General features: G+C 45.3%; 1 protein-coding gene across 1 annotated transcript; it reads right to left on the reverse strand.

Annotated features, from left to right (window-relative positions):
- Nucleotides 1–1529: 1529 nt before the first annotated feature.
- Nucleotides 1530–13569, reverse strand: MAF (MAF bZIP transcription factor). Its single transcript, XM_062618295.1, has 2 exons — nucleotides 11789–13569; nucleotides 1530–1598 (listed from the first exon to the last, which is right to left on the reverse strand). Exons 1-2 carry the CDS (start codon nucleotides 12859–12861, stop codon nucleotides 1565–1567), a joined length of 1107 nt encoding a protein of 368 aa, XP_062474279.1. The 5' UTR covers nucleotides 12862–13569; the 3' UTR covers nucleotides 1530–1564.
- Nucleotides 13570–13793: the final 224 nt, after the last annotated feature.

Genomic DNA, 13793 nt, shown 5'->3' on the forward strand with positions numbered 1-13793 from the left:
TTAACTCTTCTGAGACCTGAGAGCTATTTGCTTAAAAGCAACAGATTTTGCTTTTTTCTATAATATGTGAACGTGTAACCACAAAATATTGTAGGGAAGGCACAAGGAATTGTCCCGTGGAGCACCAGGCTAAGCAAGTCTTGAGATCACAGGTGTCCATCATGGAAAAAGCTTTTGCTTTTATATGTATATATATATATATATGTATAACATATATGCATAACAATTATTATATGGATAAGAAGAATGTATATCTCTTACTTATACAAATCTAACAGTTACATGTATAAATTACAGGAACCACAAAAGTTTTCCTACGGGATTATTGACATTAGAACTGTTACACTAGGAAAAATGTGATGGAACACGTGCTTCACCTTTGCAATGAAGATATGTACTTGATGCATTTTCTTCAGGTGAATCACGACTTGGCTCTGTTCTTGCAAAAAGCATATTGCATTTTAAGGTCTCACAAAAAAAAAAAGTGGTCTGGTTTCCCTCTCATTCACAGTGGTGTAACACAGGGATAAAACTGCTTTGCAGGCAAAATCCTATCCGGGTGTTCCTCAGGAGAGTGAGAGGAGCATCAGGATTAAAATTAACCTTTTTTGGTGTTTCTTGAGAAACCTATTCCTGCAGCCTATACACCAAGAACACCTCTTGGTGCTATATAACATAGAGTGTACAGTACCAACTACATCTTCCCCATCCTCACTTATATAACATGAAATAACAAATAATAAAGAATAAAACAAGCCTAATTCCGACAGCTAATAAAATTCGACTGCTTTCTAATAGCATGTAACTGTTGATCAAAGTGTGGTAGGCTGTAGGGCAGCCTGTGTCCTTAACAAAAATAGGAGGTTTAAAAAAAAAAAAAAAACTCACACAGGAATCTGTCATTACAACCTTGGTACTCATTTAAGCCACTTAGTATTTTTTATAGTCAAGGTCAATAAAAATCAGATTCCATGGGAAAAATAAAGTGCCTGTTTTGAGTCTAGGAGCAGAAGGGACTGAAAGTTTAAATTCCCACATTTTCATTAGTGGAGTATATTTTAGTCAATGTTGACAGACCGAATGAACATGAATTTCCAGAGGAACACAGTGCTGTGAATTAAACTTGACTGCAATTTATAAGTACAGAAGGTGCCTAACACAGACTCATGATTTTCATCAAGATCTGAGGGAGATCTTCAGAAGTCCCATCCTTAATCCCCGTAGCTGATGTCTGAACGCTAGCATTTGAAGGAAAAGAAAGAAAACATTTGCAAAGGATTATATATGAGTTGTGGGACACGGGAGAGCTGCCTGGCTGACAAAAGTACAAAGCCCCATCATTACAAATGGTTCTTGTAGACACCTGAAAGTCAGCCTCATCTGAAAGCCCAGAAAACTGCACCACCGACTGTCACCAGCTCCCCGGGGCTGGACCAAAAAGCACTGCCTTAGCAGCAGAAAACAAAGCAGTTAAAAATTACCACCCCTGCTGAAATATGTCAAACTGCTAATGAAAATGGAAACATACCTTTATTTTTTGTTTTGACCTCAGGTAACAGGATTTTCACATCACCGTTGTAGACGATTCTCTCGGGTACCTAATTTAGTAAATAGATTAAAAATAAAACATTAGAAGGATTTTTTAACATTGCAAAACATGCCTGTCATGCCACTATGGTACAGAATAGGACTTCTTATGTGCAAATCCTAAATCAAATTTAGAAAGTCCCGTGTACTGTTCGCTGGCTGTGAGTGAGTGAAGGGAAAATTAACACAGTTTGAAGGGAAACATTTCTAGCTCACACATTTAGTCTTTACTTCACATTAATAACAGGAGATTCCTGCTGACAAATTACCTTAAAAACACATATTTTTGCCTCACCAGTGAATATCAGCTTCTAGGACTTCAAAGCGTGTAGCTTCCTGCATTTCTCTCTTAATGATTTTTATTAGCTGCACTAATGTAATTGGCAAAATAATAATCAATTTTTGTACACAGTCTATTATTTTCCAGACAGTAGTTTAATAACAAAAGCAGAACTGTCATTTCTCCCTGCAGTTACTCACACTGTACAAATTCATCCTGTCAACACATATTTAAAATCTAATTTAGACCAAAAGAATCAACATAGAGTGGATCCTTGTACAATAAGTGAGATAAGTCAATGAGTCAATCCACATTCCCTAAATATGGGTATTTTTTTGTGTCCCCTTTAGTTAACTTTCTCTCCCTGAGTGTGCATACACAAGCACATACACATATTTTCCAGAAGCCGCCTGCAGGAATGCTTTAGCTCCATCCATTGTAACTATACAGGGTAATCAGAGCAAGGATAAACCCCAAGTCTGATCAGTTTGAATCTGAGAAACAAAAAGAAGACAAACTATAGGCACTTTTTCAGCATTCTGGTTCCAGATCAGCTTTGAAAACAGAAGTCCACTGCACATTTGGTACCAGTTGAATGACCCCTTTCTCTCATCCCTCCCAAAGGTGGGACAGGCGCATTGAAATGGTCCCTGCATCATGCCACTGAAAGCAACAGTTCCTTTTCTTTTCTGTTTTGTTTTCCATTTCTTTTTTTTTTTTTTTTTTTTTTTAATAAAAAAGGGGGATGGTGCTTCCTTAAATGCAATACTTGGCCCACGGCCCAGGCTCTCTTAAAGCAAATGACTCCCGTAGACCTTTAGTGTCATTTTCCTCAAGACGGCCTCTGCTTTCATGCCAATCAGTGAATCCATCCTGTTATTAATGCATGGGGCTGAGAGGAATAGGTACTCAAGCCTCACACCTGAAGAGCATCTAGAAAGAGATGGGGTCAGCCTGCTTTTAGCAGTCTCAGCCTTTGCTGTGGCCACCCCTGCTCTAAAACCACAACCATTCAGATACATCATAGGAGACCTTAAGCAGGACCTTAATCCACTTTCATGAGAGAGGCACATTGATTCATTTAGCACCTTTATTTAACTATCAGTTCATTAACAACGGAGTCAAAGAAAGTAAGACAGCACAAAGGCAGCCAGATTTATTAATTAAACACTAAACAGATTTATTAATTTAAGAAGGCTGATCACTTTCCTTCATTTTATCTGACAGAGTTGGTGCAAGAAGAGTTTTACTTGAGTAAGTTTTCTACTCTATACTGTGCTATTTTAAAAGGATTTCACAATAAAGGAAGCTGAAAGACTGTGCACAGTCTGGAGACTGTATCTGGTGTGACATGAATATAGTATTTTAACCAGATTTAATCTTACCGTATTCCCTCCTCTACAATGACTTTGCAGGAGGAAATCCTACGGAAAGGAAAATCTGTTCATCCCACACCACAAAATACTGAATCGCATTGCAGGCTCCAGCAGCTCTTCCTACATACTGAAATGCTTTCATCAGGGAATTTGGAGGCAGTTAAGTTGGGCAGAGGGGAGAGGAGAAAAAAATACCAGGTCTTGTTTGGTTCACTTTTGTACTCTAAGCTCCAAGTGCTTGAGGGAGCAAAAGGGCTGTTTGCAGTGGAGAGAGCCACGGCTTTAGAAGCTGCTACCACAGATATAACTGATTCTGGCCCCATCCCCTTTAGCATCATGACAGCTCACTGTCAAGGCCTTGGAAAGCACTTTTGTTTCAAAATTGGGGAAGTGAAGAAGTTCAGGCTGCAGGGAAGTGAATCTGCCTGGCTTCTTATAGAAAATGGCTTTAAGCTTAATCACACACACATTCTGAGATACATCCACACAGACTCAGGAAACAGCCTCAGAAAGTGCCGCTCTCCATACTTCAGATTCCTTAAAAGACATGAATTGTAAATCCTGCCCACCCCTCATCTTGCTCCCTGCAGAGATCCAGGGCCTGATGCAAAATGTCATTTAAAAAGCTCGCTTTGAATGAGGTGGGGTTTAGACCGGTCTCCATGTGAGCACAGGTGAAATGAAAAAGTGAAGGAAAAAGGAGAAAAAAAAAACAAACAAACTAACAAAAACGAGAAAAGAAAAAGGGGAGAAAAAAGTCGAAAAGAGGAAGAGAGGAGAGTGTGAACAAAACCAAAGGGAAGCGCTCTAGGAACATACCTAGAGGACGGTCAGCCAGCTGAAGCCGCCTGGGTGACACATCGGAGCTAAGCTTTGGATGCAGGGACGGATCCTTTACTTACGCATAGAATCCCCTTTTGTTCCACGCATTGAATTTAAAAACGAACAAACAAGCAAACAAACAAACAAACAATCAAACAAAGGATGCTGCCCTCATCCTTCCCCTTCCCAGACCTGGCCCAGGACCGGGTCCGTGTCAGGGTCCTGGTCCGGGTCCCGGTCCTTCCCTCCCGTACCTGGCCGCGGTGGGACGCCGGGGGCAGTCTCACCGTGTGTGTGTGTGTGTGCGTGTGTGCGTGTGCGTGTGTGTGTGTGTGTGTGTGTGTGTGTGTGTGTGTGTGTGAGCCCCTTCGCCTGCAGGGCTGTGCTGGGGTCGGGGAAGGTCCGTGCCCGCCCGTCCCCGCCCCGCTGCGGGCGCCGGTGCTGTCCCTGCTGCCCGCGGAGCGCTGCTCGTCGGGGGAAGATCGGGGGGGTTACACCGCTCTCGACCCCTGCCCGAGCCGCGCTATCGCCAGGCTGCCGGAAGCAGGGGTTTAAAATCCGTGCCAGAACTCTCCCAAAATGTGCGTTTCGCTCCCGGCACAGGCAAAAGGAGGGGAGGCCAATGTGTGTCCCCGCGCACCCCGATCCCCGCAGCCGTCGGGGACGCACGATTTCCACACCGAAAACCAAGGGACGAAGGGCAGGGAGACGCCTGAACTCCCGCTGACACAGGGTGTTGAGCCTTAACGCCTCCGTGCGCAGCCATTGACATTTCTGCTTAACGGGGGACAAGCTGCTGAGAGCGTTTTTCAGGACTGTGCTTCTTTATAAATTAACAATTGAGAGCAGCTACCAGGGACACTCCATTCCCTACCCCCGCTGGAAACTTGGAGACACTGCTTGATTTTGTTGGTCGCTGGGTGGTTTTTTCAATGTGTGGTGCAAAAGCACCACTTCTAGCAAACTTCTGCTCTGGTTTTGACTTCCCTCCGTGCAAGGTATCTTATAGAGATGAATTAAAAAAAAAAGTATAAAAATAAAGTAAAATAAAGGAAAGCATGTCACAAAGTTCATAGGGCTTCAAACCAAGCAAGGGAAGAGGCAGGGCAATCTCCATCCCTGAAACCCACTGCACCACAACTAGAAGCCTGCATGCTTTGCTGCTGCTGAAGTGGCACGGGTGTAAAAGCTAGACTTCGGTGGGAAGAACAGTGGGTACAGCAACAGTGAAAAAAATTATCATTTCAGAGAGCAGTTAGACACAGGCAGCTTGCATCAAGGGCACTGAGATGTTATCACACTGTGCCTGGTCAACCTGATACGGTGGTAGATAGCCGGGGCTGGAGCTGCCTATCTGCCATTATACCCGGCTACAGCCTCGTCGATCCCTGGCCTTTTGCTTCTCACTTGAAAAGTTAAGTCACATCCTGGACTATTTTTGCATCGTGTTGGCTTTGAGCTCACAAATCTGAATGCACTCAGCCCTCAGAGAGTGACAAATGTTATTCACGGTCCTCCCCCACAATTTCAGGCAGTCAAGAATTAGATGCAGCAAGAATGTACAGTATTTTAATCTATTGATTTGTATCTGCTGCACCCAAAAAAATTCATTAGAGGAGCCATAAGAAGTGTGAAGTGGTTGAGTGCTCCGCTCTCCCCCAGAAAAGATGAATTCTCTCCACAGCCACTCACCTCTGCCACGTCCTGGGGTGTGCTACCTCGTGTTACTCATACCGAGACCTGCACTTCAAACAGATATGTGAAGCATTTGACTACAGACAGCTTGAGTGTGTGTGTGTGTACAAGCAGGAGCGGGCTCTGTCCTGGCTGAGCAAACAAAATCTATCCCATTCTCCATAGCTGCCCCTGGAATGCCCAAGCCCTGTGGCAGCCGCTTACAACACAGTGATTTGGAAAGAGGAAGGGAATAAAGTTTATTGAAAAATCTTAATTCCTAACACTGAAGTATGTAGGATTGTTTTCTTTCTTTCCCCTGCGTGAAATTTTAAATTCAGCCATCTGAACAGGTGTCAGAAACAGTGGGTCCATTTAGCTCCTCTGATGATCGCAGTAATAAATATAGAGGATTTCCTTTCAATGCAGCATATGCTGAAATGACACCAATGTAGTTCTGGCATCTGAGCAGATAATTCTGATATATGCATCATTTCCTCCCTAAATCCAGGAAGCAGCTACACTCTCTATCTGATATTAGTATATTATGTCAAATAGAAATTGGTATTAAAATTATGAATGATTCTAGATAGAGAACTTCCTACACACTATGCAGAGGGAGGGAGAGGAAACAGCTGCGCAAAAGCTTTCAGAAGGGGGAAAGGGGAAAGAAAAAAGAGCTGGGAAAGTTTATGTTTTAAACTGAAAATTTACTGCCATGTTTCGCGTGGGGGTAGTTTTCAAGTGGCATTTTGATGCAGCACGGGCCGTTTTGTGTTAAAAGGATGAAGAAGACTTTCTAATAAATAGAAGGTCTCGGCGCTCCGTTTGCAAATGGGCACTTCCCGCACAGTGCCTGCACAGCGGTGGTGAGAAACTGCCCAAGAAATAAATACACACTGGTGTGACAGGGACAGTTCCCTCCCTTCTACCCTATTTTCTTTAGGATGTGGTCCAGGATAGCAGTTCTCGGGCAGGGAAAACACTGCAGCACAAACACAAAAATACTCCTGGACTCTGCTCAGCAGAAGCTCGGAGGTCTGGCACTGGGTTCTGTTTCATTTTGTGAGGGGGAGGAATGAAAAAAGGCTTAAGGTGAGGTGGGATGGGGAGGAAAGTGGAGCCTGAGCTGCAGTGCACACACCATTTCCCAGCCAGCAAAGGAAGGGCCACTCTCCATGCATGCATCTCCCGCATCGGTCACATGAAAGTTCTTTGTAATGTAGTTAATAAATGGGAAAGCACTACAGGACTATGGGAAAAATAGGATGCTGTTAGTGATGGGTAGATTAAGACCACACATGCCTTTTGATACATGATTGCCCAGCTCAGGTGGCGTTCCCCCTGCTTCAGCTGGTGAGGTACCTGCAGGAGAGCAGCGGGATCCTGCTCCCCTTTGAAATCGTCGGGGATTGTACCTCCGAGCTCAGTGGGAGCAGGATTGAGGCCAGAGTCAAGCAAGGGGTGATTAATGAATGTAGGTTATTCAGAGCAGAGCGGTTCCAATTAGTCCCCAGCAAGCAGTCCTTCGGCAAAGGTGGGCGCTCCCCTGCCATGATTTATATAGAGAACCCCAATACTGCCTTTGCTTTAGTGAACATTAAAATGTGCATCTATTTCCCACCCCCACCCCCCTTCAGTTGGGCAGTTAGCGTGCTTCAGCCTCAAATTCAAGTGCACCCTAAGAAGGCTGTATTCTCTTTTATTTGCAAAGCAAGATTGCAATGTGTCATAACGATGTCAAACTGGGGGAGAGCCTTTTTTCCCTTCAGGTTGGGTGTGTGATGGGAATTCTCCCTTCTGCACCCAGTCTATTTCTAGGAAGGATTTCTCTTACTGCTGTTCAAACAGGGTGGATTTTTTTTTCCCTCCGAGAAAGAAGACACTTCAGGGAGGCAGCAGTGCTCCCCTCGCTCTGCGCTACTACTAATTCTTAGTGCCTGCTCCTTACTCCACCTGAGAGGAAACCCGGAGCAGCAGAGGAGTGCAGGAATGAGGCTGGACCAGAACTGGGTCCTGCTTCGGGTACTTGGGGCTCCACGCTCCCTCGGTGGGGGCTTTCCCAAGGAGAGGCCTCGTTCTTTCCCTTCCCTAGGGCTCCTTCAGGAGCTCTTGGCAAGGGCCACGGCGAAGCCTCTAAGTGACCCCCTGTGAAAAAAAATGGGCATCAGTAAAGGCTCAGCCAGGGAACTGGGGGTGGAAGAAGAAATAAAAAGCAGCCCTGTCTTTATGAGAGGAGATAATTCTCTGCTTGGCCAATAGCAACCAGTTTACTCACAGATTACACATTAACCAGAAAATGGAACTTGAATTAACCAGAATCTGGAGCTTGAACCATTACTCAAACCCTGGTGCAACAGCAGGTCAGATGCCAAAGGGCAGGTTGGTGCCCCGGTGCTGGGGAGGGGTGAGGCGCCGCATCGGCATCGGGGACCACGGCTGTCACCCACGACAGGGTTGGGTGTCCTTCCCCTTCCAGAGGGACCTGAGCAGAAGCATGCTGACCTTCAGCAGCACTCAGTGCCCATGAACGCAGGCTCTTGTCGCTGCAGGCACCGCAGGGAACTTGGGGCTGCATCCTAACCTCAGCACTCAGAGCAGGATGGGGTCCAAGCCATGGGCTGGACCGGCTCGGCAGAGGAACAGCAACAGGTCCCCACCTTCCACTGCCATCAGTGCCCAGGAGGGATGATCTTACAGCTGCACCAACAGTGGGAAAGGGAGATATAAGGGAATAAACACCTGCTGGTGTTTATAAACCTGGGTCTGGAGACAAAACCCCGATCCTGGGAGGGCTGGAGCATCCTTTGGAGAGGCCTCCACTTCTTGAACCGGGCAGATACACCCATTCAAAGGGTGGGAGAGGACTCTGTGAACAGACACTGGAGGCTGTTGGGGAAGGTGGCTTTAAATGAACCGGGTTGAGGGTTTGAGGAGCCTTTCGAAGTCAAAATGCCCTTTGACATGGAGAAGTGCAGTGAAGAGGGGCTGGGAGACCTGAATGTTTCTAGCACATTAACCTTTGGGGATTGATTGTCTAGAACAAATAACTCTCAAAAGTTGGAGGAAGTCCTTTGAATTTGGTTATTTTTCCTCTCTGCTTCTCAGTTCTCTCTAGGCTTTCTAAGGCCTGCAGCAAAGAAAAAAAGGGGTTGGGGGGAAAAGAAAACCACAGGACAAATGAAAGAAGGTGGGGGGAAAGCAAAGGGAAAAAAAAAGGAGGCAATATGGACCCAAATGGCAAGAAATCTTTCGATCGAGCGTTAAGTGGCTCTGTGACAAGCCAAGCCTGATGCGGTGTCATCTCTTACTAGAGACAGGCATGCTTAGATCAGATGATAAGAGGATGTGAAGTCTTCCCTTTCACTTTGCTCCATCATAAAACAATCAAAATACAGGGCCATATCATGTCATCAGGTTTTTAAGCAGACCTCCCCTTTGAGATCTTCTAAAACCCGGTGGGATGATCTGAGTCACTGAAACTGAGCTCACTGCAATACTGAGAAGTCAGAAGCAGCACCTGAAAACTCATGTTTTTCATCTACCTGAAAGATAACTTGATTTCTAGCGGGTGACAGCTTTCCGTTTCACACAAAGCTATCCTCTCCCTTCTCCCCTCCTGAATATTATTGAGTCCAGCTCTTGTGCCAGCATCACCCCTTTGCCAGGCAGTACGCTGAAGTACTGCTCTCAGAGTTATTGAACTTTGAACTACAGACTAAGAAACTGAGTACGGAATCAAAAAAATGCAGTTTATTATTGTAGATTATTCTCTCTTTTGATATAACCATAGAGTCGAAAATGAAAGAAAAGCACATAGGAACATCACACGTGGTTAGTTAGTAACTCAAGATATAAAACAATTTTGCACAGCAAAATATGTAAAAGAAAAAGTAACTGACAAGATTTTTTTATATTTATTGTGGTAAGATTTACTTTCCATTTTCTTTTTTTTTTTTAAAAGACAGGATATCAGTCCCTGAAAATAAAATTTACTGATTATTGCCTTTAAAACTGTGGAATTTTTTGAAGTTACAGAAAATCCAGTTCTGCACCACAATACAACTGTAAAAAAATCTGCATCATTTTAAAACTGTGCAGTAATGCCATCTTTATAACTGCATAAACTGTATTAGCGTTCTAAACAGGTTCGTAATTTTTTTTGTTGTTTTTGTGTTATATGTTTGCAGATTATATCTTAGTGCAATTCAGTCCCCAATACTTCAATTTTGAAAAAAAAGAAAAACAACAAAACAACAAACAACAAAACAAAAACCAAAAACAACCTATACATTTTTAATGTAAAATACCTCTGTAGATATACACAGAGGTGCCTTCCCCTTTTAATACTTTGGTTTTCAAATACAGTCAGTGGTATAGCAAGGACTACATATACCCAACTTATATTTAAGTTGCAAGCACATGCTGCATAAACTACTTTTTAAAACAGTCCCGTTGCAAATTCTACCCCCCTTTACATCACGACAGTAAACAATTTAGTGCATCAATCTTAAAAAAAAAAAAATCTACATCTAAACAGACCTAACTCTTTCGAATTTATCTATAACATTCCTTTATCTGTAGCATACATTTTAACTGGGCTAACAGATGACAGAAACTAGAATTAAATTATATATACTAGGAACCCAGAGCATTCCACATTTGACAATGACCAAATGCAAAAGGAAAAAAAAAATGGGGCAGATCACCTAAAATTAATATTTAGACTGTTTTAGTCAACAGCATGGTTTCAATATCAATCCCCCAAGCAAGACGTGAATTTTGTGTTCAAACGTCTTTACAAAGTTCTTGTGATTTTTTTTGTATTTTTTCTTTTTTTTTTTTTTTTTTTTTTTTTGCCACTTAAGGTTATCAAAATCCATTCTGGCAGGTTTTTTGAGAGGGAATGCTTCAGTGCATTTAAAAGGAAGTCTGAAGTTTTGAGTAACTCAAAGCAGTTTTAGAGCAGATGCAAACTTTAATGGGGAGGAAGAGGAGGAGGAAGATCAAAGGTTGCACTTTTTTGCTTTCAACCCAAAAAAGTGATGAGGCAATAAAACAAAAGGATGAATGCCATGCCATAATAGTCTCCAAAATTCCACTTCCAAGCAAAAGAAAAAAAAAAAAAATAATTATACCATACATGACCAGCATGCAGGGTTTTTTATTTATATAATGTCTCTTTTTCATAGTCTTTTGAAACAGTTATAGTTCATTGTTGCTAAGACAAAGTAGCAAGCGTAATGCATGAGATGAGTATGGGATTCTAATGGCAGACTACAGTCTCACATTTGGCTGATTAAGGCCAAAACTCACATGAACACACCGAAGGTTGATGCAGGCTTGATTTTGGCAAGTTGATCTAGGCTTATCTCTAGTTTTGCACAACAACGCTAAAAACTGATGGAACTCAGCAAGCTGGAGTCTAAAAATTTCACATTTTGTATTTTTTTTTGTTTTTGTTTTTTTTTTTTTTTTTTTTTTTTTTCTTTTAATATTATTTTTCTTTTTGCAAAGCTCAAATCTCATATGAAGAACTCAGGATGGCAAAAAAAAAAAAGAGAAATCTGACTTTTTTTTGGACACAGCAAGCTCAAAAGAAAAAAACTCATGAACTTAAAAATATATATATATATAATGTGGATGGCAGGTTTCAAAGAAGACCAAGCTTCATATGAAGAACTGAGTTGGTGGCGAGTTGGATCTTTTAAATTTAAGAAGAAAAAAAGGAAATAGAACAGCAAGCCCCCACAAAAATGAAAAAAAAAAAAAAATAATAAACAGGAAAGAAACTCATGTAGAACTTGGTTGGCCAACACGGAGCCAGCCCACCTTAAAAAGAAAAAAAAAAAAAAAAAGGAAAGAAAAGACAAAATAAAGAAAATAACCAACCCCCCAAAACACAACTTTGTTTTAAAATTGTTTTGAGTTTTGTTTTCTTAAAAAAGGTAATACAAGGTGGCAAGCCGGGTTGTCGCTCTAGCAAAGCCCCCAACAACAACTCACACGGAGAACTTTTAGTTAAGGTGGCAAGGCTGTGGGCACTCACATGAAAAACTCTGGAGAGGAAGGGTTGTCACTGCTGGATCCGTTTTCTCTGAAGCCATTGCTGACCAGCTTCTCGTACTTTTCCTTGTAGGCGTCCCTCTCCCGGACCAGCCTGGAGATCTCCTGCTTTAGGTGCTCCACTTGCTGCAGCAGCTGGTTCTTCTCCGACTCCAGGACGTGCCGCTGCTGGACCCTCTTGAAGCGGCAGGACTGGGCATAGCCCCTGTTTTTGAGGGTCCTCCTCTTCTGCTTCAGCCGGATCACCTCTTCCTTGCTGACGCCCCGCAGCTGCCGGTTCAGCTCCCGCACCGACATGGTCACCAGCTGCTCGTCGGAGAAGCGGTCGTCGAAGTGGAGGCCGCCGCCGCCGCCGCCGTGGTGCGGGTGGTGCAGCCCCCCGGCGCCGCCGCCGCCGCCACCGCCGCCGCCGCCGGAGCCAGCGGCCGAGGAGGCGGAGGAGGGCGGCGCGCTGCCCGGCGCCGCGGCGTGGGGGTGCCCGCCGCCGCCGCCGCCGCCGCCGTGGTGCGGGTGGTGGTGGTGGTGGTGGTAGTGGGGCGCGCCGCCCTGCGCCGCCGCCGCGGCGATCACCGCCGACACCACGGCGGCCGCCGAGCCCATCTCCTCGGCCGGCACGGAGCCGCCGGCGCCGGCGGCCGCGGCCAGCTGCTGCCCTCTAGCATAGCCATCGAAGGCGCCGGGCAGCGGGTGGTGGCTGCTGTTGATCAGCGCCTCCACCGCGTCCTCGGGGCTGAAGCCCAGCGCCTCCGGGTTCAGCTGCTGCGGGTAGCCCGTCATCCAGTAGTAGTCTTCAAGGTGGGTCTTCTGGTCGGTGCCGGAGCCGGGGCTGGGCGCCGAGAAGCTGGGGGACGGGGGCACCGAGCTGCAGGGCGTGCTCATCGGGGTGGAAGAGAGCGATCCCCCGGCGATCAAGCGGCCGCACTGGCTGATAATGCGATCGGTCTCCACCGGCTCCTTTTTCACTTCAAACTTCATCAGATCGAAGTCATTAACATATTCCATGGCCAGGGGACTGGTGGGCAGGTCGGAGCTGCTCATTGCCAGTTCTGATGCCATCCTTTTGCTGCTGAGAGTCCTCCAGAAAGGGTGCGCTCCGGGAGCGAGGGGACTGCTCTGAGTTGCCACCGGGTGAGCCAGCTTGATTTTTGGCGAGCTCCGCTCCGCTCTCTCCTGCCTCTGCCTCTCGCCACGGCCCCGCGCAGCCTCCGCTCCAATTCGCCCCGGCGCTCCCGCTCCGCGTTATCCCTTGCAGAGTCTCCGCTGCCGCTGATGCATCAGAGCGAGGGGCTCTTGCTATTCGCCTTTTGCATAAAGGTTTTTTTTTTTTTTTTTTCCTCCTTTTCCTCCTCTCTCCCTCCCTTCTCTGCCTCCTCTCTCTTTTTGCAGCTTGCAAACTGCAGCTGGAAGTGTTAGCTGGTGGTGTTGCGAGTAAATTTGTTGTTGTTGTTGGTTTGTTTTGTTATTTTTAACACTTCATGGTGCCTTTCCTCTGGGCTTTCTCATGCAAAGTGCAGAGCGAGAAGAGACGTTCATCGGGGAAGGGAGGAGGGAAAAAGAGAAGCGAAGGCAAAAAAAAAAAGAAACACAAAAAAATCAAAGTCGGTATCGCAACTAAAATAACAAAAACAGTTTAAAAAGAAGAAAAAGGGGGGAAACAACGCAAAAACACTCGACCCCAAAGCTACAGCAAGAAGATGAAAAATATTTTAAAGGTTTCATCCAGCAGGAGAGTTTAAAAGCATTGCTGAGTTTTATAGCGCTCCTGACGTCAAATGGGAAATTGGCTCGGCCGCCGGGCCAATGGGCTGCCGCCTCCCGGCCCTCATTAGCATAATAGTATAGAAACAAGGAAACTTTTCTGAGCTGTCAATCAGGGCCCCATCAGCTGACTGTCAGCTGGGGAGCGCCTTAACCCCTTCCTACCCGCAGCCGCCCGCCGCACTCACCGGGCAAGCGGGTGCGGGACGGGGCCGCTGCTCTTCGCTATC

Source organism: Pezoporus occidentalis, unplaced genomic scaffold, assembly GCF_034315485.1.
Source record: "Pezoporus occidentalis ecotype Australia unplaced genomic scaffold, CSIRO_AGI_Poc_V1 ctg20, whole genome shotgun sequence".
NCBI classification, from domain to species: domain Eukaryota; kingdom Metazoa; phylum Chordata; class Aves; order Psittaciformes; family Psittacidae; genus Pezoporus; species Pezoporus occidentalis.